This window comes from Rhineura floridana, chromosome 1 (assembly GCF_030035675.1).
Source record: "Rhineura floridana isolate rRhiFlo1 chromosome 1, rRhiFlo1.hap2, whole genome shotgun sequence".
NCBI lineage: Eukaryota > Metazoa > Chordata > Lepidosauria > Squamata > Rhineuridae > Rhineura > Rhineura floridana.
The window spans coordinates 165,539,352-165,566,904 of record NC_084480.1 but is presented as its reverse complement, the minus strand read 5'-3'; the positions used below and the strand labels follow the sequence as shown (position 1 = coordinate 165,566,904).

Genomic DNA, 27,553 nt, shown 5'->3' with positions numbered 1-27,553 from the left:
AAACCCTGCTGCACCTGCATTCACCCAAACTGCATGTGTCAGGTCACAAGGCACCCTCCAGGCATAACACTAGTTCTTCCCTACCCTACCCTAAAGAGTGCCCTGAACCCAATAATGACTCAGTATACCTACAATTTTTCTCCCCACCTTTCTCACTTGCCCAAACTCCATGCCACAAGAGGCAATCAGCTCCCACTTGTTTGCCTCATTCCACAGGAGGAAAAGGTCAAACAGATCTCTCTGCAGATTCTCCAGGAAAATATTGCAACCCTGTTCATAGAGATGCACCCCATTATCCTTTTCGATATGATTACGGTGAATAGCCCACCTCCATGTTCTGTGCTCTACCATCTCCAGCTACATGACCAGCACATCAGGGGAAATGTGTTTAATCCAACACACATCAAGTGTGACCCTAGGCAACATTCCCCAATCCCGTCTCCCCCAAGTGAATCACAAGCACATGTGGTAGGGAGCCCCCAGACAGGACATAACACCAGGTAGGAAGTAGCTTACCCCAGCTGTGGAATTTAAAGCCCAGCAGACTTACAGTGAGCAGGTAAACAGGCAGTAAATGGAAGGCAGATTTTATATCGCACTTTGCCAACAAGATCCCTTTCCACACCGCCTCACCACAGCTTCATCAAAGGAGGTGCAGCTCACTGAGGCACTTTCCTGGGGAATCCCATCATTGACAGAACGTCCCTTGCAGAAAGAAAGGTTATGTGTAAGATGGTACTCCCTAGCCTGCTTCTTGGGAACAACACCCAAAGGGGAAACCCACAACTTTGTTAAAGGCAGGAGGGAAAAGAGCCAGAAATCCTGTCAGCTGCTATCTCTTCTACAAGCTTGGCCTAAACAATAGCCCTAAACTCCCTCATGGTTACCATTGTAGTGTAAATTTATACAGGGAATTCTTAATGAGTCTCTCTGGTCTTTAGCTCTTGCAAAGCAGAAAACATGCATAAGCCTCTTTGCAAAGTTTTCACATTTGGCTTTGGTGGGGGGGGGAGGATTTTTTAACAATCACTCACAGTTGTTGTGTAGTTGTATTTGCAGAAAATAAATTCTAGGCATTACCTGCTGTCAGATGAATCCTGGTTGCTAGGGGAAAAGGAAGGGCAAACTATGGAGATTGCAAGGACTAGAAAAAAAGACAAAAGCAAGAAAAGTGCACTAAAAGGGAGGGCAAAACAGCAGCTCTTTAGGACCAGGCAACTCACTTATCAATCATAGCTCTTGCTTCACTTTTTGGCACATGACACTGGCAGGCAGGAGCAGCCAGGCTGCCTCATTTAGCAGAAATCACTTAGAAGGATACCTGTATATTTTGTTGCATAACTTTACTTTTAGGATGGTTAGAGACTGTGTTTTAGAATGTTTTAAACTGTTTTTATAATGTTTTTATAATTTCAAGAAAAAAAAGGAAACTGAAAGAAATCCATTTTCAATATAAAGGTAAAGGTGTCCCCGCACTTATAGTGTGAGTTGCTTCCGACTCTTAGGGTGACGTCTTGCGACGTTTACTAGGCAGACCGCATATAAGGGGTGAGATTGCCAGTTCCTTCCCCAGCCTTTCTTTACCAGTACTCATTTTACCGACCATGGATGGATGGAAGGCTGAGTGGACCTCGACCCCTTTCACCAGAGATTCGACTTCCTCCTTCCATTGAAATTGAACTCTGGCCGTGAGCAGAGCTTTGGCTGCTTTACCGCCGCTTACCACTCTGCGCCACGGAGGGTCTTATTTTTTTCACTATAGGAGTTTTTTTTTTCCCATGAGTAAATTCATTAGCATTTTTTGATACCATAAATGACAACAGCGGCTTTGGGGCATACCTTTGTTGTAGTGAATAGTTCTTGTAAATGCTGCAATTCAACTTGGGAGACCTTTAAAATTACTTGAGATGGAAAAAGATGAAAGTAGCTTGGAGGTGGTCTTTGAAGGAGAAAATTCAATAATGTTGCCCCAGTTCAGAGCCTTATTCACTAAATCATTTGTTGAAATTCCTTGCGCATATGGGCTTCCCATTCAATTCAATGGATGTGAATGTGGCCATGTACAGTTTATGCATATCTTTGCACTTGTGTGTTTGGAAATATGGTCATTCATGCACCTGGTAACAGGAAACAAAGCTGCTTTGAGCTTCTTACAAAGGAAGGTGGGATGTACATTTTAAATAAACACAAACAAAATAAGGCCATTGGCTCACTCTATTACAGATAAGTTTGATTAAAAAAATTAAAGTCCTCATTAAAATTCATCAGCATTTTAGTGTGCATTTCTCCTAATATAGACATTTTTATATGAAATCTTACCAAATGTACACATTTTTGCAAGCATACTTTCCTAATACACCGCATTTTCATGTTATTTTCACTGATTATACAGCCACGACAGTGGCTGTATACTATAGTCAGCGGGGATTTTTCACATTCCGCAATGTTAAATGGAAAATATCCCCCCATGCCATTCTGAGGCTTCCCATAAGCTCATTTCAAAACAAAACTTTACAAAACGTATAGTCCTGAACTCAGAAACGCTTGCTTGACAACCCTGTCAATTTTCATGGCTATACACAAAACAGTCAGAGAGAATCGAGAGTTCAAAGTCTAAAAAGAGAGAGAAAAACTCAGAGCCCTTTTGGACTTTTTTTCTCTGAGAGTTCTCATAATCTGTTGAAATTCATTAAAAATCAGCCATGTTCACAGAGTACCTGTAATCCTAATACTGACCTTGCCCCATACTCTGACCTTCATCTTCTGGAGTTTAAAAGTTTAAAAAAATGCCTGGTTGATTTTTAATTAATTTAAGAAATTTTGGCTGGAAGCCTATTATAACGCGGGGCATGCTCAGTAAGGACCAACTGTCAGTGTTCTAAAAGGCTCACAGCTGCTGGGCTTGGCTAACCAGAGGGCCACACCCACACCAGACTTGATTTCACTTGAGACAGTCGTGGCTTCCCTCAAAGAATCCTGGGAAGTGTAGTTTGTGAAGGGTGCTGAGAGGAGACTCCTATTCCGCTGAGAGAATGGTTAACAGTCAGCCACTCTGATTGAAGGTCTATGAGAGGAACAGGGCATCTCCTAGCAACTCTCAGCACCCTTCACTAACTACACTTCCCAGGATTCTTTGAGAGAAGCCATGATTGGCTTTGAGCCATGGCTTTGAGAGAAGCCATGATAAATTGTTTTAAATTGTTTTTAAAAGATGTGTTTTTAAATTTGTATATTTGTTTTTAATGTTTTTAGTTATTGTAAACCGCCCAGAGAGCTTTGGATATGGGGCGGTATATAAATACACTAAATAAATAGATAAATAAATGATGATTGTCCAAAGTGTAATAGAGGCCTGGTGTGGATGTGGCCAGGGACAACTTTGTTTTCAATTTGGGTGGGAGGTAGGGTTGCCAGGTTCAGGGCCTGAGACTGATCCTGTATCTTTAGGAGAAGAGAAAGTCCGCCAAGTGCCGGTGTTCTTGCAACAATGTAATGGGAAAAACCACAAGGTAGAATTGTCCCTCCCCCCTGCCCAACTTTGAAAGATACAGAAGATGTCTTGGTTGCCAGCCCCAGCCTGATCAGTTTTACCTATCCTAATCATGATTGCATAGGAGTATATCCGAGTCAACTCAATAATCATACAAATGATCAGACCTGCCTTTTCCCTCCTTCCCCTTTCCTCTCTCTTTCTCCTCCCCTCTTCCTTCTTCCACCTTCCCTGCGCACTCCAGCCCTCCGTCCCTCCCCCCCAATCAGTTTTACCTATCCTAAGCATGATTGCACAGGAGTAAATCCTACTGAACTCAATAAACATGCAAACGACCACATCTGTCCTTCTTCTCCCCTCCCCCTCCTGCCTGCTCCCATCCAAGTCCTCCCTTCTGCCTTTCCACTCCTCCCCCTCCTCCCTTCCCCATCCCTGTGGTCAGTTTCACCTATCCTAAGCATGATTGCCTGTTGTGTGTGTGTGTGTAAATCCCACTTAACTCGATAAGCATGCAAATGATCAATCCATTCTCAGCAAACTTGCACAGGATCCCATTTCTTACCTCTCGGATTAAAAAGCAGGGAAATTCACTAATAGGCAAAAAATCTTGCGGTTTAAGAATGTACCTATAGCCCACAGATATTTCTACCAAACTTTAAAAAGCAGGGAAATTGGGCAGCTATAGTGAATGCACCAGGGGAGCAGGAGACCTGAACTCCTCTCTGAGATATTGGACTGCCCTACAAAGTTGTCAAAATGCAAACACAATCTGGGTTGGTCTTTCACAGTCCAATCTACTTGCTGTGTAGCTTGGAAGAATTGGGTAACATGTGCCTCTGAGCATATGGTGAGTGGTGGGGACACCTGTAATCAGCCCAAATAATAGAAAGAAGATATGTCCTGTGCTGATCTTGTTTTAGCCGGGAGGAAGCAACATTATTAAGACAGTTGATATAGTTCAGATGGTCACTTTAAATATGGCTGATTTACTTTGCAATTTTAGTGAAGTTTTCTATAGGAAATCATTTTCTTTTGCTTTTGTTTCTATGAATATGTGAAGTACAGCAACACTTTGCAAAATTTATCCTAAAAAAACTCCAAACATAATTGTGGAATAATGGTACTGACTTCTCCAAAATAGTCTCCATTGGACCTCAGAAGTGTCTCAATTTGCACAAGATAAAACAGTGGGAGGTGAAATATATTCTAGCAAAATTCTAGGTGTGCTCTTTGTTTTTAATTGATCGTGAACACCTTGCCTTAAATAAAGTGGTTTAAACATAGCAGGCTGAAAACATGCATCCTCTTTTTTCCAACAACTAGAGTCATTGCTAAAGTAGCAACATATTGTAATCAATCTGATTTTACATTAAACTGCAGTTTCAGGTCCAACTGTTAATGCACCCAAAATAGAAATAGATCATAACCTCCAATTTGAAACAAAAAAGGCTATCTTCACCATCATATGACATTGACCAATAAAAAGGCTTTGAAATTAATAAAAATAAATTTGACACAGATTTCTAGGATGAATAATGAGGGAAATAAAATTTTCTAGTTTAGATTCTCTGTAGAAACATTAGTAACACAGGAAAGAAGCAAAGTAAGAAGAACACCAACAAACATACAAAAATATAATTCTCCATTTTTGGAAATGGCAGGTGTTGCCACCACTCACCATATGCTCAGAGGCACATGTTACCAAATTCTTCCAAGCTACACAGGAAGTGGATTGGACTGTGAAAGAGCAACCCAAATTGTCTTTGCATTTTGACAAATTTATAGGGCAGTACAATATCTCAGAGAGGAGTTCAGGTCTCCTGCTCCCCTGGTGCATTCACTATAGCTGCCCAATTTCCCTGCTTTTTAAAGTTTGGTAGAAATATCTGTGGGCTATAGGTACATTCTTAAACCGCAAGGTTTTTTGCCTATTAGTGAATATATACATTTTTGTACACATTATTTGTCTGGAGAAATGCATCACAAAATTGAGAGAAGTACAAATTTTGAAGGATAGCTGTGTTTTGGTAATTGTGAATTGCAAAAAAAGTGAACCAAACTGAATTTCTCCCAGTAGTCACGATCAACTCCTTTATCTGTGCATGTGTGGATGTTCATGCACACTTGTTTATGCACACGCCATGTGCGTAAATGAGTGTTGGATCTTCTTCTCCATGAGAGTGTTGGATAGAGATGTCATAGTAATACAAAAGGTTAAATTTCTGATCTGGATATTGTAGCTCCATAATTACTGTATGTCTGGATATATCCAATTTACTTTCCATTCAGGGGAAAACTATACAGACATACACATTCTCATAGAACTAATGGAGGTCAAAATGCAGAATGCAGAAACTTCTCACTGGAAGTTCTCATTCCAAGCTCATTGGAGGTTAAAGAATCTTTATGCACACCCAAATATGCATCTCCTTGAAATCAATGGAGTATGAAACACTTGAATTTAGCTGCACATGTAAATGAACATCTGAATGCACATCCTATGAAAAGCAACACACCAGAGAGATGGCATCTGTATTTGGAAGCCCATTCCAATCTGCATCTGATTTACATTGATTGTTTCCTTAAATGATACATTCTGTAGATATGTTCAACTGAGACCATGGGACAGAAAAGCAGAAAACTCTAAGGAAATAAAGGGCAGGGTTCACACATCTGTACTGCTGCAGCATCCTGTGCACCAGCCAGTGATTCCTCTGGTCCTAAGGGTTCTTCTCTCTCTTCCTCTTGTTGTCCCAGGCATGCAATGAGTTTACTACTCATGTGATGAATCTTCTGCGGGAGCAGAGCAGGACCCGGCCCATCTCACCCAAGGAGATAGAGCGGATGGTCAGCATCATCCACCGCAAGTTCAGCTCCATCCAGATGCAACTAAAACAGAGCACGTGCGAAGCCGTCATGATCCTGCGCTCACGATTTCTCGATGCACGGTGAGTTTCACCCCATGCATATTAATGACCATTCATTTCCAAGGGACCAGAAAGGCAAGCTTTTGTAAAATGGACTACAGATGCTCATCATCTTCCTCCTCCTCCCAGGAATTTGGTACCACAAATGATTAATATAGGTATCTGTGGAAATGTGAGCTAACAAACATTTTTGTGGGCTAGTAACTTTTAAACATTTATTTTCAAGCCTGGTGTATCTGTTTCTTCCTAAATAAATAAGCCACTGTTAAATAATTTATATTTTTAACTTGAATGAAATTGTTGCTTAAGCTTACCGGGGAAGAACATAGGTAAACTACAGGATTATTTTTACACACAAGCTGAAATCAGACTAAATCAGGAATATATAACTAATTTAATTGCCTCAGCTAGAACTGAAAAGCAAAACACTTGAAGAACTCTTGAGAGTTCCTTCTCTCCTATATCCTTCTATATCCGTCTCTGGATTAAGACGGTTCAGCATATATGACTCTGATTTAATTTGATAAGGCAGGGCATGACTTACTACTTTGCATTCAGTCTATAAGAAATTGCTCATTATTATTGAAACACTTTCTATATACCTAGGTGTGCACTACAGCATCCAGCTGGAAGCAGAGGGACCTGCTGGGTGAATGGGTGTGCTTCTGGGAGATATAAGCTTTCACCTCTTACCTAAAAGACAATGGCTAGATTCATAAGCTTCTATATGATACAGGAAAAGGGCTGAGAGCCTCACTGTACATTGTGTTATGTAAGGATTCCAGCCAGAGAGGGACGCTTTAGTTTGATTGAGGGAAAGCTTAATAATACCAGGATGAGCAAAGAGATAGAACAAACCATATCTTGGGCCTGGTTTCTACATTCAACAGAACAAGACAGTAATATAATGGACTGTACAAATTCAGAGTGCAGGGAGGAGACACCATTTTTGAATGCTCTTCCAAGTAAAAATTCTCTGCAAGTAGAATATTAGCACATCAGGGAGAAAATTTCTAGGCCAGTTCTCTCACTGTTATGCTGATTTTCTACTTAGCGGTTTGGGTTTTTTTTTCCCCTTTCACAGAGCAGGGCACAAGTGAGCATCCTACAGAGTTTGCCCATCTTTCAATTTGTGGCCAGTGCCATATGCTCTTCCAATTTGCTTGCCTGCTGGTCTTCCAATAAATGGGACTTATAAAGGCTATTTGACGTGGGCAGATTAAAGGTACTCTGCAAGGCAAATGTGTCAAAAGAAAACAAATGGTGTTTGCAGTATAACCAATAAGATAATCTATTTTTTGTGCCCATGGGTCTCATTTTCTCTGCAAGCCACAAAAGAATGAGAGAATGGACATGGCTGGACAACAGAAGCAGCGGCGTCACTAAGCGGGTGTGGGTGGTGCGGACCGCACCCGGGTGACACCATGAGAGGGGTGATACCCAGAGCCGCCCCGTTGCGGGGCAGGGCACCGTTGTCCAGCAAAGGAGCCTAGAAGCGCTCCGGGTTGGCGTCGAAGCAGCCAACTCCTCCTCGGAGGCAGGTGGGCGGGCAGGCGAGACCGGAAGCAGCGTCGGCGGGCGCACGAAGTGAATCAGGTTGGGCGGCTTGGTGTCTGTGACGTATCCTGTCTCCACCCCAACGCCATATGGGCGGGAAGAAAGGGGGGAGAAGACAGAGGCATCAGTCATGCTTATCCTGTTGGATTTGTTTTGCAAAGTTTTGGCTGCAAGCCTGAAAATCAGAAAGGGAGTCTGGCTGGCTGCTGGATTGAGCCAGTGGTCCATCTCGGCCAGCATCCTGTTCTCACAGTGGCCAGCCAGATGCCTATTATGGGAATCACTTCCTGGGGAGTACGCCTCTTTGAGTACAGCGAGACTTGCTTCTGAGTAAACTTGCCCAGGATTGCACAATTTGGTCTGAAATATAAGCCCTTCGGAACGCTTCAAGTTGCAATCCCATAAACTCACTACCTGGAGAGTAAATCCCATGGAATGTATGGGATTTTCTTTTGAGTAAACCGGTTCAGAAGTGCTCTGTTACAACTCAGTGCCCATTGGCTCTGCAGGTTTCACAACAGCCCTGCAAAGTGTTCACTTAGGGATGTTTGCAGTTTGCAGGAAATCTCTGGGTCGGCTTGAATCTTTGCCATGACCTCATTAAGTGACCTTAAAGCAACCTCCCTGCACCCTAGCAGCATCAACAGGCACACACATCCAAATCTGCAAAAGGGGGATAATTAAAGAGGCCTCCCTTACAGGACTGTTGTACACCATTTTAAGCTTCTCGCAATAAAGGTAAGGTATAAAATATGTCATGAATAAATAATAATTATTGTTAATGATAGTGACATAACTGATGGTGGTGATGAGAATTATATTTTGCTTCTGTCACATTTGTCATTGTGTAAAGTGCTTTATGCTACAGTCTGTTATTATTATTATACCTGCCTTTTACCCTGAGGTCCTAAGGTGGGTTACAACAGTTTAAAATAAATAATTAGAAACAACTAAAAACAACTTCAAATTGCACACATACTTAGGCTGCAATCCAATACACACTTACCTGGGAGTAAGTCCCATTAAACCCATGGAGCTTACTTCTGAGTAGACATGTGTTGGATTGCAGCCTTAGTTGGGAGTAAGGACTATTGCACTAAAAGGGTGCATGTTGCTATGTGGGCACACGCATGGCTTTTAACAGAATAGTCCTATATCATTTCTTCAGCCCTTTCCGATGAGCCTGCTCAAGTTCTACTTTTCTGCCCACTCCTACTCGGTCAAGAAAAGAACCCAGGCATCCTAGTGCTACCCTTTCAGTGGTAGAGACATCAAGGCTCCCTGCTCTAAGCAGTCTGAAGTCACCGATTCACATCATACATTTTAAAGCACATGACTTCTCCCAAAGAATCCTGGGAGGTGTGGTTTGCTAAGGAGGGTGAGAATTGTAGCTCTGAGAGGACAAACTACAGTTCCCACCAACATGTGGAGACCCAAAGGTTGGGAATGACTACATGGTGTGCATGTTGTGGCTTTAGTCTAAGCACTCATGTTGCATAAACACCAACATTTAAAGCTCATCACTCCCCCCAAAAAAGAATCCTGGGAACAGTACTTTACCACTCACAGAACTATAGCTCTCAGCATCCTGAACAAACTACACTTCCAGTATTCTTTCTCATCTCACTATGGCTGCATACATACCATGCATTTAAAGCACATGGGTTCCACCAAAGAATCCTGGGAGCTGTAGTTTACCCGTCACAGAGCTACAATTCTCAGCACTCTTAATTTCCAGGATTCTTTGGGGAGAAAATGTGCTTCAGATGTATGGTGATACTACACTGTCTGTCCAGTATAAATCTTGCCTCACCGTATACAGACAGGCCAGGGATTCTAGTTCCTCTTCGTCATCAAACTCCGCTACTCTTAGGCTGTGTACATGCCATCTGTATCCTGGAAACTGTAGTTTGTTAAGGATGCTAGGAATTGTAGCTCTGTGAGGGGTAAACTACGGGTCCCAGGATTATTTGGGGGAAGCCACGTACATTAAATGTATGGTGGGTACGCAGCCATAGCGAGATGAGAAAGGGACCCAGGAGCAGGGGTGTACTCTTCCAGGGTCCGAGGGGGTTTTAGAACCTTTACTTTTTGGGGAGCAGGGTCTCAGTAGGGTCTTCAACATCCTATGAGCTAAACAGCATGAATGGGGAGTGTGTTAGCCACTGAGAAGAGTCTTAAAACATGCTTCCTTGTCCTTCCCTGCTGATTGGAGCCAAACAGGGTGAAAGGAGGTGTGTCAGCCACTGAGAAGACTCTTCTCAGTGGCTGACACACTCACCTTTCATGCTGATTAGCTCCTAGGGAGATAAACGTGTAGACACTGAATGCAGTAATTCAAGCAATATCTCTGACTGTAGGAAAGGACAGCCAAACGATGACAGCGATAGAGAAGCAGAAAGTGGCATTGGAGCCTGGTCAGATTATTCCAGAATCTTAGAAGGGGGTGTGCGCTGTGAGGGGTGCATGACTGTGACCATTTGAAGGGACTTTGCACTTCTGGATTTGCCACTACACGACTGCCCAGGAATCCAGATTCCCCTTCTGCCACTTAAGGCTGGGGCTGATGGGAGTTGGGGGTCTGGCAACATCCGGAGAACCGCAGACCTCCCCTGTCCTGTTGCAGGGAACAGCCTGTATTTCCAAAATGGATGAAAGTGTATGTCAGAAATCGTTTACTTCTAGCACATGAGTGGTGACGTTTGTTTACGAAATGGATGTTTTTGGAACTGTCCCCTTTCCAAGGTGTAAATTTCATAGAATCATAGGATGGCAGAGAGTTGGGAGGGCCTTATAAGGCCATCGAGTCCAACCCCCTGGTCAATGCAGGGATCCGGATTAAAGCATCCCTGACAGGTCCCTGTCCAGCTGCCCTCTTGAAGGCCTCCAGGGTTGGAGAGCCCACCACCTCCCCAGTTCATTGGTCCCATTGTCATATTGCTGTAACAGTTAGGAAGTTTTTCCTGACATTCAATCGGAATCTGGCTTCCTGCAACTTGAGCCCATTATTCTGTGTCCTGCACTCTGGGACAATCAAGAAGAGATCCCAGCCCACCTTTCAAGTACTTGAAGACTGCTATCATACCTTGTACGGGAGGAGGTCCATGGGGGTGACACCATGAGTTACCGCACCGGGTGACACCAACCCTAGTTACGCCACTGAACAGAAGATCTGTGATCTGATCTCCTATAAATGAGATCTTTCGCTTTTGTGCCATGTGCTTTCACACATGAGGCTTATTGCATTAGTTTAATGGATTAAAACGGTAGCACTTCTGTCCCAATTTCTAAAATTATTTTCACTCTGCCAGCATGTTGCACAAATGTTTTTCATACTGCTGCAACTGGAGACACCAGGATCAGGTGAAAAACAGCAAGAAAGCAAAATTTCCAAAAAGAAAGAGCCAGAAACAAGACACTGGGTAAAAGGGGGGAAAGTGGTCACTTTAAAAAGAAGCTGCTGACTGAGGAGAGGAGGACTTAAAGAACAATAGGAAAGGACTTGAAAAGACTTGAAAAGCAACTTCATCAACTATAATAATAATAATAATAAAATTTTATTTAGCAGACGCCCATCTGTCCAACTGAACGGACACTCTGGGCGACGTACAATATAAAATACAATATGAAATACAATCTGCTCGTATACATCATCATCACATTATTAATATCATAACATCTCATCTGAAGACCATCTTACATTAATACAGTGTAAAACCTAACCCACCCCAGAGATCCCATAGGCCTGCCTCAAGAGCCAGGTCTTCAAGGCTCAGCGAAAAGTCAACAGGGAGGGGGCATATCTGAAAGCAGCCAGAGGAAACTAGCTGGAATAAACTGAACACAGAGAAGAGAAAAAAGGCGGGCAAGATCTGTTAGATCTTTTAGCAACCGCCTGACTCCATGGGGGAGAGGGGGGGAAAGAACAGGACTTCTGAGGCACAAATCAGAGGACAGAAAAACAACATAAGGATAGAGTTGCCATATTGCCCGGTTAGCCAGGTTTTACCCAGATTCTTTGCATGCCACCTGGTGCCCGGCTAGCCCCTTAGGTGGCCCAGATTCTCAGCTTTAATTTTAAAAAAAATTAAGTTTCAGGTGGTCCAGTTCTCGAGATATACGTAAAAACGTCAGCCGCCCCTGACTGTTAAATCTTTCTTTAAACAGTACTGTATACTATAGCACTTCGTAGCTTTAATCCCGCCCGTTCCGGATTGTAGCCAATCAGTGAAGCCAGGGTTGTGTTTCAGTTTCATTGACCTGAGGCAGTGTCTAGAAAACAAAATGGTGGTTCCCCCCGTTTATCTGAAAATCTCATAAATTGGGTAAGTATATACATTTCAGTTTTTTTCCTCTTGTGTGCAGGAGTCAGATCCTGGGCAGTGTTTTGAAAACCTTCCCAATACTTGCTTTTGTAAAAGCAATGCTAATCCCATATGCCCAGACTAAATCCCATTGAATTCAATAGGACTTACTTTTGAGTAGACATGGTTATGAATGTGCTGAAAATCAATGGGACTCTGGAGTGAATGTAAAAAATAATTGTGCTTGTGTTCTAACTCTTTCTGTTCCCCCCCCTCCAGTCCTATTTTAAAGCAAGTAGGCAGGGCTTACTTAGGTATTACAATTTTTATTCTGTAGGAAAGTAACACTGATTTTTTTAAAACTAATACTGATTTTTCTGCAATGACCAACTGGTTTGACAATAAACTATTATATGGGCTGTATGTATTTATACATCTGCAGTGTGTGCGTGTGCGTGTATGGAGTATTTCCAACAACCCTGTGAGGTAGGGTTGGAAACCAAGGCAGCTCACAACAAGAAATAAAGCCATCTAAAATCCAATAACCATAAAAACAAGTATAAACAGTTGCAAAACAGCGTAAAGTGGCATGATTCTGAATTTTGGGTTGTGTGAATGAAGTTGCTTATCACTTGAGGTTGCATTTCTGTCCCTGTTTGAGTAAGCCCCACTGAATACACTGGGACTTGCTTCTGAATAAATAAACATAGGATTGCACTATAAATATGTTTACAGTTTGTGTAAATAATAAATATATTTGATAGTCATGCTTATATAAATATTTCTTCATTTATCATATTTTTGGTTTTTGGTTAGGAATCCTGACTGGTTGTGAGATGCTTAGTTTTCTGCCTTACTCATAGGAATCTTGTTGTGGTTGGTATGGTATTGCATTTAAGAAATCATGGTACAAAATGGCCTGAATCAGTATAAGGCAGATTCCTTGGTTCCTAAAAGTGGGAAGAGACTCAAGGGCCACAGTGACTCCAACATTTATTTATTTTTATTTACAACATTTATATACCGCTTTATTGTAAAAAATCTCAAAGCGGTTTACAGAAAGAATTAAAACAATAAAATTATTGGCAAAAGCGTGAAGGACAGATACTTAAAAACATTCAAAATAATAAAACGAACAATGAGTTAAAAACAGATTTAAAAACACAATAGCTTCCACATGCCTGGAGAGGCTTGCCTCAAGAAAACTGATTTTAGCAGGTGCTGAAAAGAGGCGTCTACCTAATGTGAGTAGGCAAGGAGTTCCAAAGTGTAGGTGCTGCTACTTTACAGGACTGATTTCTTACAAGAGCAGAACAAGTACTATGTGGCACCCATAACATGGAAAGCACAGCTTGAACTTGGCCTGGTAGCAAATCAGCAACCAATGCAGATTTCAGAGCAGAGGTATTATGTGCTGATAGGATCTCCCTCATGTCAGCAATTGTGCTGCAGCATTCTGCATTAACTGCAGTCCCCAGGTCAGGTTGTGCTGCATGGGGATTTCTGTGACCTTGGCTGACTGGCTGCTAGGATTTTTTTAGTTTGGGTTTTTGGTTATGAATCCTGACTGGTTGTGGGATGCTGAGTTTTCTGCCTTACTTATAGGAATCTTGTTGTGGTTGGTATGGTATTACATTTAGGAAAATGTTACTGCCTTTTGTGTTGTTTTTTTCCTATTTGCATTTCACTTATCTTTAACCTCACTCCATTACAGCCATAGAAGCAACAGCAGCATATGCAAGATAATTAACTCCCATTAGTGATAAGAGCAAGAATTTATAATTATTATTTTAATTAAAACAAGGGGCTTATGAGTACTTTGAAGAGGACCAGATATTTATTTTGTTTCTGAGCCCAAGGACTGGGTATTTCATGATGCCCGGTGGGGGGGGGAGCAGGAGAGTAGTCGATAAGACAGACATCCTAGCATTGGTAATCTAATTAGCAAGATATGTGTGGGGTTGTTGCATACTTCCAGACCCAGCGTCATTTTGAGTATGGAGGTGGAACCTGTGTAGATGTTGTTGATCAAAGGGAGAAGAAATTTTGAGTTAAGCAAAGCTCTGCTTTTATAAAACCTAAGAAACATACAGATACTTTGAATGTCTGAGTGCCTGCACCAGTGGAATACTGGAGGAACTTGTAAAACTTGCTGCTACAGTATTTAGAACTGAGCATGTGGTGTAAAAGACTCCTTTTCCTAACATTTTGGCTTCTTGTTTTTCTCCACCCACCACATCTCTGAAATATATCGTATATGTAATGGTTAACTGTACTGCTGCCCTGACTTACTTTATGTTTGTTGCTATTTTGTGTTTTTATTATGTTTTTATATTGATTGTGTATTTTTATTGTTTTTATTATATTTGTTAGCTGTGCTGAGCTCTGTTTTTAACAGCAGAAGGGCAAGATATAAATCCTCTTAATCTATCAATAAATACTCCATAGTGTTGGAAACTTGAGTCTGGGCATTTAAGGCTGAAAATGTTGCTTTTTAAAAAAAGATTTCTCACATCTTTTCCCAGTTTTTGGTGGTAATTCCTAGGCACAAAAACAAAACAACCAGACAATCCAAATATTAATATGCAAATATTTGCATAATATGCAAATTAGCCTGCCCGGATTTGTGGAACTGGAATATGGCAACCCTACATAAGGAGGATTCACCAAAGGTAAACAAAGGCAAATAGGGAGCAGGCATGGGCAGAAACGAGTTAAAAAATACAGAAAAGTAGTGAGGCTAGAGAGAGGAAGCTTGTCGTGTGACAAGCTTGCAGTGCAAATCTCCTGCAATCTTCCAGATTCCCAGCCTTACAAACGGATTATTTCTGGTATTATTTATCATGGAAATTAGCACTAAATTTGCACTACATTCCACTTGATTTCCGGAACTAGCTTGTACATTGTGTGAAAGGTCAAACGTAATGTGCAAATTACCAGGTAAGAAATCATCAGAATAATGGAATACAGTGCAGTGTGAAAGCAGCTCCAGAGATCTCCACTAATCATGTCTAATTTGGCACAGAGCTAATTTGCATTACACACAAATGCAAGTTTATCTCCCCCTATTTTTTAGTTGAAGAAGCTTTGGAGGTCACCATTGCAGGTGGCAGAATGGCAGTTGGGGTGAGGTCACTTGACACTGCCCCTCATGGCTGAAAAGTATCTTCCAAGCTTTTGAAAAGCAGTTAATGGAAGGTAATTTTAATCAGAAAAGGAAAGGGTTAAGTGCTGTGTCCCTACCTGATACCTTGCCAATCAGATTCATAGCCTCCCAAAGCTGCTTTTCTTTTTAAGAACACTGGGGGGGGGGAGATATAAATCTATGTTGCCATCTAGTTTGATCATTTGGGGAAGTCTGAAGAGGATAATAAAGTGTCTTGAGTTTAAGTCAGTTTGACTGAATACTGATTCGCATAACAGTGTGTGAGAACTGATGTGTGACTGGTGACTGTGGGCTCTCCCTTTAGAAAGGTCATTGGATACAGATTGTCCATTTCTTCTTGAATAGGAGGAAAAGAAGAAATTTCAACAAGCAGGCTACAGAAATCCTCAATGAGTATTTCTATTCCCACCTCAGCAACCCTTATCCCAGTGAGGAAGCCAAAGAGGAGCTAGCCAAGAAATGTGGCATCACAGTCTCACAGGTAAGAAACCCCAGATGTCTGGTCTGTGTTGATGACATCTATCTGTTTATACATCAGTTTATCTAACCTGGACAAGGCAGAAAGAGCCTATACAAAAAAAAGTGCATGCATAAAAAGAGAGTACCATCATGAATGAAGAATGAGCAAAGAGAATGACAACTGGGAAAGAAAAGCAACAGAATTCTGAGGACATGAGCAAGGAGAAGTGATTTGCTAAGCAAGAAGCGTAGAAGTTGTCTAGGAAAAGGATTGTATTTGGAAAACATAATTTTATTATATTAGGCCAAATAACAGAACCTGTATTGCTTGCCCGGGATCATGATTTTCAAACTATTCTGGGCAATGCTTGGATTCCTTGCAAGCTTAAAAGTAGTTCCTCAATGAGAAAATTAGTAATGGCAAAAAAAAACCCAACTTGAAAGACAGCTTGCAACCACTAACAGTCTTCCCATGCAGTGCGCAGGCACAAGAGACTGTAGTGTATGCTTGAATAGCACCCTGGTCACATGGGGCAACAATGAGGCCCAATAGGCTTCTTGGCCGGAGCTGCATGTCAATTGAAAGCTCTTCCTAAAATGTGTCCAAGATTATTTCCAGGGTAATTTCCATCTTGTCAAGCAGTGTACAGAGTAATTACTCTCCAATTTGCTGCTGAATAACACCTCCAAAATTTTCTTCTGTGCTGTCACATGATTTCCAATTTCTTATTAAGGTGACAAATGGACTGTGTGCTGCTAGGATGCAAAGCTCTAGCCAATTCAGTTATTGGCCAACAACACATTCTTACTTGAAATTTCTCAATTTGTCCTACCACTCATGCTCCACCCAACCTTCCCAAACTCTCAACAAAGTCTTCCTTCATAAGAAAGTTGCTGAAAGACTGGAGCTGAGCAGCTTGCATAGTAAAGAACATGGTGGCTTTATTATGTAGTTCGATAACAACACCACTCCTTGTCTGACTGGAAAAATCAAAACCAGTAAAGGAATTTGATATTTTCAATATGCTAATGCCTCTCAAATTTTTGTAATGTTGTGGCTTTTGTAAAGCCATTTGCCATTCAGTTAATGGGGATTGCATGATCCACATACCCATGTGGATCACATTCACGCTAGTCTTTACTGAATTTCATCTTACTGTTTTGTTGACCTTTTTTTCCCCAATTCACATATTTTTAATTTAAACCTTGTCTATAAAGTGTTACCAATTTCCCCCTCTTTGTCTCATTTACAATCTGAAAAGTGTATTTTTTCGTTATATGAATCACTGATGAGAGTATTGTGTTTCCATATGCTTAGAGCAGTTATCGCATTGTTATCCCACCTTTCCTCCAAGGAGCTCAAGGTGGCATACATGGTTCTCCTCCCTCTCCATTTTATCATTGCAACAACCCTGTGAGGTCACCCAGCAAGCTTCATGGCTGCGTGGGGATTTGAATCCTAGTGTCCCAGGTCCTAGTCCAGCACGCTAACCACTACACCACACTGGCTTTGAAATTACCCTTGTTGTCTCTTACCAGTTGCATCTTGTAATACGAATTTTCAACCAGATTTGTGTTCACCAGATAGTAGTTTTGCCAGCCTAATAGCCCTTTTATCTGTCTTTTGTTCCTTTCCTTGCTTAAGACCATGTTTAGAGTTTAGAGTTCTCCTGTACAGCTGCTTCGAAATTAGTGGAACTTTTGTAGGTTGCATCCAAATGCATTACATCAACTGCAGCTTTTTTACCTGCTCAAGAATTTGTTTAAAGTATCAAAAGCTGTCCTTGATATAGGCTATTTCATAGTATTCTGTCTCTAACATTTAGATTCATTTATGTTTGTTATCGTCATTTACCAGATACTAAATTACATTAATTAGCATTTATGCTTCACTGTGTAAATGAGTGGCATTTGGAGTCTAATTTTAGAGTAATAACTAACAAAAATCTCTTACTCCAAATGTGTTTCTCTCTAAGTATTGTCCATCCCCAAACATGGAAATGTTTCATGTAAACTGTTCTACTGACAGTCATTTCATAGGATGGGGATGATTCTGTGCCCTCCCCCATCATACACATTTTTTATTTGGTGCTAGATTCCAAAACTGGAGGAGCTGTTGCTTTCTTCCGGCATATTAAAGTAGAAGCTCCCACAGCATGCAGAAGGAGCTCTGAACTTTTAGTAGAATTGTGAGTGCCCTTGATATCTCTTTTTCATATTTCAAATATCAATCTCCTGTTACTGTAATCTTGTATTCTCAGATTATGGCAAATTTGGCTTTGCTGCTTGAGCTGACAAGGTTTACAGGTTCTACATGCTACCTATGATGAAATTTCCTTTTGTTATTTAATGTCAGGTAAGGCCCCAAAATGCAAAGTTAAAAAAATATTCAGATACTGTTCAACACTGAAGTACTAAAATGTCATTCATATTTGTCAAAGAGCAGTAGTTGGCAAGAATTTTCTAAATTGGGCCAACTTTATTCATTTATTTATTTAATAATTATACTGCTTGATTATAAAAAAAAAACCTCAGTGGTTTACAAAAAAACTTTAGCTTCTAACTTTCTCTGTTTTCAAGATGCTCTAGTCAAACCTAAATTGTTGTCCAAGTATAAAATGATTTTTTCATATAAATCCCATTGATACATTAAAAATAGGATTTTCTCATTTTGTTGTTGTTGTTGCTATGTGCATTCAAGTCGATTACGACTTACGGTGACCCTATGAATCAGCGATATCCAAGAGCATCTGTCATGAATCACCCTGTTCAGATCTTGTAAGCTCAGGTCTGTGGCTTCCTTTATGGAATCAATCCAGCTCTTGTTTGGCCTTCCTCTTTTTCTACTCCCTTCTGTTTTTCCCAGTATTATTGTCTTTTCTAGTGAATCATGTCTTCTCAGTATGATAACCTCAGTTTCATCATTTTAGCTTCTAGTGATAGTTCTGGTTTAATTTGTTCTAACACCCAATTATTTGTCTTTATCACAGTCCACATTGTATGTGTAAAGCTCTTCTCCAACACCACATTTCAAAGAGTTGATTTTTCTCTTACCAGCTTTTTTCATTGTCCAACTTTCATATCCATACATAGAGATTGGGAATACCATGGTCTGAATGATCCTGACTTTGGTGTTCAATGATATATCTTTGCATTTGAGGACCTTTTCTAGTTTTCTTATAGCTGCCCTCCCCAGTCCTAGCCTTCTTCTGATTTCTTGACTATTGTCTCCATTTTGGTTAATGACAGTGCCAAGGTATTGATAATCCTTGACAAGTTCAATGTCCTTGTTGTCAGCTTTAAAATTACATAAATCTTCTGTTGTCATTACTTTAGTCTTCTTGATGTTCAGCTGTAGTCCTGTTTTTGTGGTTTTCTCTTTAACTTTGATCAGCATTCGTTTCCAGTCATTACTGGTTTCTGCTAGTAGTACGGTGTCATCTGCATATCTTAAATTATTGATATTTCTCCCTCCAATTTTCACACCTCTCATCTTGGTCCAATCCCACTTTCCGTATGATATGTTCTGCATATAGATTAAACAAATAGGATGATAAAATACACCCCTGTCTCACTCCCTTTCCGATGGGGAGCCAATCTGTTTCTCCATATTCTGTCCTTACAGTATGTCCAGAGTATAGGTTGTGCGTCAGGACAATTAGATGCTGTAGCACCTACATTTCTTTTATAGCATTCTATCATTTTTCATGATCTACACAGTCAAAGGCTTTGCTGTAATCTATAAACCACAGGGTGATTTTCTTCTGAAATTCCTTGCTCCATTCCATTATCCAACATATGTTTGCGATATGATCTCTGGTGCCTCTTCCCTTTCTAAATCCAGCTTGGACGTCTGGCATTTCTCACTCCGTATATGGAAAGAGCCTTTGTTGTAGAATCTTGAGCATTACTTTACTTGCATGGGATATTAAGGCAATAGTTTAAGTACTGCCCTGGGATCCCCTTTCTTTGGAATTGGGATGTATATTGAACGCTTCCAGTTTGTAGCCCATTGTTTAGTTTTCCATATTTGTTGACAAATTTTCGTCAAAATTTGGACAGATTCAGTCTCAGTAGCTTGTAGCAACTCTACTGGTGTGCCATCTGTTCCTGGTGATTTGTTTCTTCCAAGTATTTTAAGAGCAGCTTTCACTTCACATTCTAAAATTTCTGGTTCTTCATCATAATGTTCCTCCATGAATGAATCTGTCATCCTTGCATCTCTTTTATAGAGTTCTTCAGTGTATTGCTTCCATCTTCCTTTTATTTCATCTCAGTCACTCAGTGTGTTTCCCTGTTGGTTATTCAACATCCTTGGTTTAAATTTCCCTTTTAATTTCTCTAATCTTTTGGAATAGGGCTCTTGTTCTACCCTTTTTGTTGTCCTCTTCTATTTCTGTACAATAACTATTGTAATATTTCTCTTTGTCCTTACATACTAGTCGCTGTATAGTTGCATTTAAGGTTCTAACCGTGTTTCTATCTCCTTTTGCTTTCCTTCTCTCCTTAACCATTTTAAGAGTTTTTTCAGTCATCTATTGAGGTCTTTCTTTTTAACTAGAGGTATTGCCTTTTTGCACTCTTCCCTGATAATGTCTCTGACTTCACTCCATAGTTCTTCTGGTTCTCTGTCAGCTAAGTTTAAAGCTTCAAATCTGTTCCTTATTTGATCTTTATATTCTTCTGAGATGTTATTTAAATTGTATTTTGGCATCATGATTGCTTTGTTCTTCTTCTTTAACTTTACTCTGATTTTTGATATGACTAGTTCATGATCTGTACCTCAGTCTGCTCCTGGTCTTGTTTTAACAGAAAGTATGGAACTTCTCCATCTTCTGTTACCAGTTATATAATCAATTTGATTCCTATATTGACCATTTGGTGATGTCCACATGTACAGTCATCTTTTTGGTTGCTCAAAAAACGTGCTTGCAAGAAACAAATCATTGGCTTCACAGAATTCAATAAGTCTTTCTCCTGCTTCATTTCAATCTCCTAAGCCCCATTTTCCCTACAATTCCTAGTTCTTCTTGGTTCCCTACTTTTGCATTCCAGTCCTCCGTTATTATGAGCACATCTTGTTTTGGTGTGTGATCAAATTGTTCCTGTACTTCCGCATAAAATCTCTCCAGTTCCTCTTCTTCTGCGTTTGCCGTTGGAGCGTAGACTTGGATGATGGGTATGTTAATAGGTTTCCCATTTAATCTCTTGGATATCACTCGCTCAGACCTTGCATTATAGCTCCTAATTGCTTTTGCTACATCACTTCTCACTATTAAAGCAACCCGTTTCTTGTTAATTTCTCATTTCCTGCATAAAATATTTTGTAGTTTCCTGATTGAAAATGTCCCATTCCCATCCATTTTAATTGTCACGCCAAGTATTGTAATGTTGATACATTCCATTTCTTGTTTGACAATTTCTAACTTTCCCTGGTTCATACTTCTCACATTCCATGTTCCTATTGTGTGCGTCAAACAACTATGGACTCTCCTTTTGCATCTGTATGCATCAGCCTCTGGGCTTCCTTTTGGCTTTGACCCAGCTGTGTCATTAGTCACAGCACTACTTGTACTTGTCCTTTGTTCTTCCCTAGTAGTTCGGTGAGTGCCTTCTGATCTGGGGGTCTCAACTTCCAGCACTATCCCATGTTGCGTTTTTGCATACTCTGTTCATAGGGTTTCCATGGTAAGAGATATTCAGAGGTGGTTTACTACTGCCTTCCTTTGAGTTTGGATGAATCTTAGTCTGGTGTCTCAGCTTTGATCATTCTACCATGGGTGCCCCTGCTAGGAGTCTAGCCTCTTGGTCTAGCCTCCTGACCGCATTGGTCTCAGCTTCTTTGACACTCTCAAACCCCCTCACCATGTTAAAGTGTGCATCCTAGAGGGGGCTCTTTTTTTTGTTACTTACTCATAAAACATTTCTATATTGGCTCCAAAAAGAGCCTACGCATAAGAAAATGTTGGATTTCACTTTTAAAGTACTTTATTGAAATTTCAGATATCAGTCCAAAGGCACAGATACAACTCATAACAGCTCATAAACCCAAAGTAAAGATGTTTCCTATATTCATCACAAGTATCACAAATTTTCATATATTATTCTGCATGTGAATGAAGATCAAGCAGGATGCTGAAGCTTCCATTCTCCACATCTGCAGAAGTCATTGCAGACCAGATTGTTTTTTCAGTTATGCTTTCACAGTGAGCTCCTTCTGGGAGGAAGGGTGGGATAGAAATGTAATTATTATTAATACTTTAAATCCAGAGCATTCATGCCATATATTGCAACCAGTCAATAATCCACCAGCTGTGCTCTAAATTGCTGATGAAAGATATGGCACTGGCATCACTGAACTTTTCCAGTGAATGCCACTCTGTGTCACTTTTACATGTGTGTAGTCATAAGCCAGCTCTGTCCCATTTCCATATTAATCTGTCATTTTAAAAAACAACAGCTCATGAACATGTGTAGGGTCAACACCAAAGGTTGGCCAGCCTGCATGGTCTGTGCGGGAGTGCCGTGGGCCTGGAGCAGGCTGGTGCCCAAGGGCCCAGTCATGCCTGGCGCTGGGCCTTAAAAAAAACATTTCTAAAGCATTTTCTCTTTTTAAAAAGGGTTCAAAATTATTTTCTCTCAAAATCCTAATTTCTAAATGTATTTCATCCAAAATGCACATTTAAAAATGCATTTTGATACATTTTTGAGCAATGAACTGCATCACACAATTCAGAAAAGTGTGAAATCTTAAGGATAACTACATTCTGATCTGCACATTAATCCTGAGGGTATGGATCAGGGCAAGTAATATGAGAATTCACAGAGATCAGATTCCTCAAGCATCTCTTGCTGCAGTGTCCCTGAAGTGGAAGTTGATTATCTTCCATCCTAAATATTGGGGAAAGCATTCAACTGATGCAGTAATGCCCCTATTTTATAGAAGTTAATTTCTATAGCAGGTAACATGTTATCAAGCATATTTTTTACTCTCAATGCATGAAGCATTTCATCAGTTGATTGATTCCATTAAAGCTTTAAACTGACTTGCCAACCCCTTCATTGCAAAAGATCTAGTATTATCTGTGTGATTAAATGTGTACCAAAAATGCTACACTGATTCCAACTTAATTCATCAATAGAAACTTCTCTGCATTTTGCTTTCCAGTTCAGCATATTGGCTGAATGAACCCTGCCCAATGTCATTCAAAATCACTTCCTGGTGGGGATCCTGGGCAGTTGCTTTCCATATTCTATGCCCCCCTCGATGTCTAGCATCCCAGCCAGTGAACCAGGCATGCTTCATCTGCCCTGGTGCCAACTCTACATATGGAGGCACTGATTGAATCACTGGTGCTGGGGGTTCATGCAGACAGGGCTCCACCTCTACTTCAACAGGCTTTCCCTGATCAACAAGACCAAACAAGGTAACCTCCACCACTGCCTGTTTGGCAGCTCCAAGGGCTTGCGGTTGCTTTGGTGCCCTTTCAATAGCCACCCTCTTTCACGTCCCAGCATCTTGTTGGGTCCTTTTCCCCTTCTCCCCCTTCTTGTGCTCAACAGGGTTATAGCTTGTTATATGAGATGGAGACATGTGCAGTCCCCCTTCCTCTGTTGGCACATAGGGGTGAGGCTGGTGGGGGTCTCCTCTTCCTCTTCACTTTCTTCTGTGGAGGAAGGGAGCCACATCTCCCCACACCTTGATTCACCATCTTATGAATGGTGCACTTTTATTTATTTATTTATTGCATTTGTATACAACCCCATAGTCAAAGCTCTCTGGGCGGTTTACAACAATCAAAAACATTAAAAACAAATATACAAATTTAAAACACATTTTTAAAAAGCAATTTAATAACACATACTAAAATGCCTGGGAGAAGAGGAAAGTCTTGACCTGGCGCCAAAAAGATAACAGTGTTGGTGCCAGGCACACCTCGTCAGGAAGATCATTCCATAATTTGGGGGCCACCACTGAGAAAGCCCTCTCCCTTGTTGCCACCCTCCGAGCTTCCCTTGGAGTAGGCACCCGGAGGAGGGTCTTTGATCTTGAACGTAGTGTATGGGTGGAGGCGTTCCATCAGGTATTGTGGTCCCAAGCCGTGTAAGGCTTTATAGGTCAAAACCAGCACCTTGAATCGAGCTCAGAAACATACAGGCAGCCAATGCAAGCGGGCCAGAATCGGTTTTATATGTTCGAACCGTCTGGTCCCTGTTACCAATCTGTCAGCTGCATTTTGCACAAGCTGCAGTTTCCAAACAGTCTTCAAAGGCAGCCCCACGTAGAGTGCTTTGCAGTAATCTAATTTGGAGGTTACCAGAGCATGGACAACTGAAGCCAGGTTATCCCTGTCCAGATAGGGACGTAGTTGGGCCACCAACCGAAGTTGATAGAAGGCACTCCGTGCCACCGAGGCTACCTGAGCCTCAAGTGACAGAGATGGCTCTAGGAGAACCCCCCAGCTACGGACCTGCTGCTTCTGTGGGTCTGTGCTCCAAAGTGGATGAGGTTCAGTTTACTTTCCTGTTGATGCAGTCCATACTCCCAGCAAGTGTAGGGTTAGGCTACAGGGGTGGCTCTCTCTCTATCCATCACACTTTGCTCCTGCTCTTTTGCCCACTGCTTTCTAAGCAACTGGTGTTTAAGTCATTACTTTTATTTTGTGTTTTCTCCTGAGCTGCTTCCAACTTTTTTGAGACTCTGCAGAGTGCAGTGAACAGGACCCATCCCAGGGTCAGCTCTGCTTTCAGGGACTCCTAGCATGATTAGGGAAGCTGCCACTCCAGCTGCAATGGTCCCCAATAAATCCAGCTCAGCATCCCACAACACCAGAGGGATCAACCAGATCAAAATTTGAGCCATTGGAGTTCAGGAACTGTTGATGGACCAGCCAGGAATGTGGCTTGCATGCTCCTTGTCTGAGGCAGCTTTCCTCCCCCAAAAGGGCATTGTCACCAGATCTTGTTCACAGTGTCACATGTATTGCACAAGCCAGTTTATAATATCAAAGAGCATTATGAATCTGGAGACAATTACAACACAAATCAGGTGAAAGTTACAGGTTTTATTTACTGAGCAAAGCACACAAAACCAGAAAGCAAAGTAGTCAATCTTACGTCCCTGCTGCTGGCAACCCTTAGAATGACAGTTGACGGATCCCTGTAGGAGCTGACCAGCACATAGCACTATCGTCAGTGTCTATGCTTTCTGAGATGTCCTTTCAATCATTGGGAACCCCTCCGAATGGTGATGGACAAGCTCCTATGCAATCTAGTGCATAGCATCTTCTGATCGATGCTGAAGTTCCAAAGTGAAGAGTTCTGCAGGGCATTATATACCATAAAATGCTAATGAATCACACCTGCTATATGGGTTATTCCTTAGTGCTTGTGACCATGTTTATACTTTCTCAAGGCCAAAACAGCACTGTAATTTGTGGTAAGCTGCCAAGATAGATAACTGACTAGTAACTTGGTAACAGGTGGTGAGGCTGTGGGATGGGAAGGTAATGAGCTTATCTTGTTGAAAGAGTCAGATGGTCAACATTCCCATATGCTGCCTGGGGCATATTCTACAAAATAATAAATATTAAAGACAGGCATTAACCAGTTATATGTCTTCTGTCCAAAAGATCCTTAGGCATGCAAGAAGCGAGTATGGTGCACCAATAACTGAGCCTCCTTGAAATACAGACCCATCTTCCAGATATGCCTGTAGAAGCACTGAGGGAGATAAAGCTGGTGGGGCTGGTGCAGTACTTTCTGTAATGGCAGTGTGGATGTGTGCTGCATACTAACCCTTTCTATCTCATTCATGTTGACAATTTCTTAAAGGGAGCCATTGGTGTGACATGAGAGGTTGGTAAGCAACCAACACCTACTGTTGACTGTTAAAGAAATGGAAGATGAATCTTAAATTCAGTTCTCCACACTTCTGCAGAAATTTGCAATTTTAAAAAAATCCTCATGAAAATTCTTCAGCATTTTAGTGCAAATTTCTCTTAATAAACATGTTTTTATGCAATTTTGACTGATGTGCACATTTTTCAAGCAATTTATCCCAATATAATAATTTTCACTGATCAATCTTGCACATTTTCCCCTAATATATACATTTTTGTAAACATTGCTTGGTTGGAGAATTGCATCACAAAATTCAGACAAGTGTGAATTTTGAAGGATGGCTGTGTTTTGGTTCTCATATTGTTTCGGAAAGTGTGGATTTGATAGATTCCGTTTAAAATGTGAACTGAATTGAATTTCTTCCCCCTCCTTACTCACACTGAATAATTTATCAAGAAAAATTTGAAGAAAAGTGGTTATCATTTGAACCAGGTACATTGCATCAACCAACAGAACTTTTCACTGCTTTTCATGAGGCAAATGCTGATGAAATCTTTCTTCATGTTGGTAATTGCACCTCTGCCTGCCAGGAAATGTTTGTAAGCAGGGTAATAGTAGTTTGATAAATGAGTCATCAGGATTGAAGATAGATGATGGGGTCTCACGGAACTCATAACTCCCAACAATTGCATGAAGTTCCAGCTCTGGGTAATTATGGTAATCATAAAAAACGTAGAGAGCAGTTGTGACTCTCTGCACACTGTTATGAGTGTTCCTTTGATTTTTCACCCAAACCTTTGGACCGTTGTCCTTGCAATATGAAAAAGTTTTCTTCTCTTGTGGAAGTTGTGTATACTTTCATTGAGGAACTTTTAAAAGATTCAATTTTTGATAGTAATTTTCTGCAAATTTATTTATTTAACAGATTTATAAACTACTTCACAGCCAGAAGCTATTGAAATGGTGTACAAAAATACGCAAGATACAGATTTTGTGTGTGTGTATTTTATTTAGCAATAGCTTTGACAATTTTGTTAGCACTTTCCATAATTGTACTTTTATTCCCAGATGTCAGTTAATGGTGGAGTAACTGGTAGCTTACATCTTCAACAATACTTCTGCAATGATGAACCACTTTTCCATCAAATGGTTCTGACCTATGGTGCTGGAATAACACCTCCCTTTCCTTTGATTTCCTTATATTTGTGCTCTGTAGGTATTTTGACTTCATCATAAGCAGTAACCAGAACACTAACATAAAGAGACAAGGGCCGGTCAGGTCAGGTGGGCTTAGCCAAACCAGGATGGGACAGAAGCTTTTTCATAGGTCAGTTGTCAAAGAGCTCATTATGTTTTGTGAAGATGATATTTTCATCTTTCAAGAATTCCGATGTTACAGGATCTATAGCATATATTCATACCATATCATCATATAAAGTAGCACTTACATCACACAAATATGTTAATCATATTGGCATGAAGCAAAATAGACTTCCCAGTTACCTTTATGGTTGCTGCATCACCAAATACAGTTTCAGTAATATACTGTAAAAAGAAGAAGAAACCACACTAATAGGCAACAATTGAAGATATCATCATAGAATTGTAGAGTTGGAAGGGACCTATAAGGCCATCAAGTCCAACCCCCTGCTCAATGCAGGAATCCAAATTAAAGCATACCTGACAGGTGGATGTCAGCTGCCTCTTAATTGCCTCCAGTGTCAGAGAGCCTACCACCTCCCTAGGCCATTGGTTCCATTTTTGTACCACTCTAACAGTTAGGTCATTTCTCCTAATGTTCACTCAA

The 27,553-nt window shown here is 40.9% G+C and overlaps 1 protein-coding gene across 5 annotated transcripts in view; it reads left to right on the top strand.

Moving 5' to 3' along the window:
* The window catches only part of PBX1 (PBX homeobox 1), a 480,515-nt gene that overhangs the window by 389,487 nt on the left and 63,475 nt on the right, over positions 1-27,553 (top strand). For all 5 annotated transcript variants that reach the window (XM_061584450.1, XM_061584460.1, XM_061584440.1 and 2 more), the window contains 2 exons: positions 6,248-6,438; positions 15,790-15,925. In XM_061584450.1, coding sequence (XP_061440434.1) covers positions 6,248-6,438; positions 15,790-15,925 — 327 coding nt within the window. The remainder of the gene's footprint in view (positions 1-6,247; positions 6,439-15,789; positions 15,926-27,553) is intronic.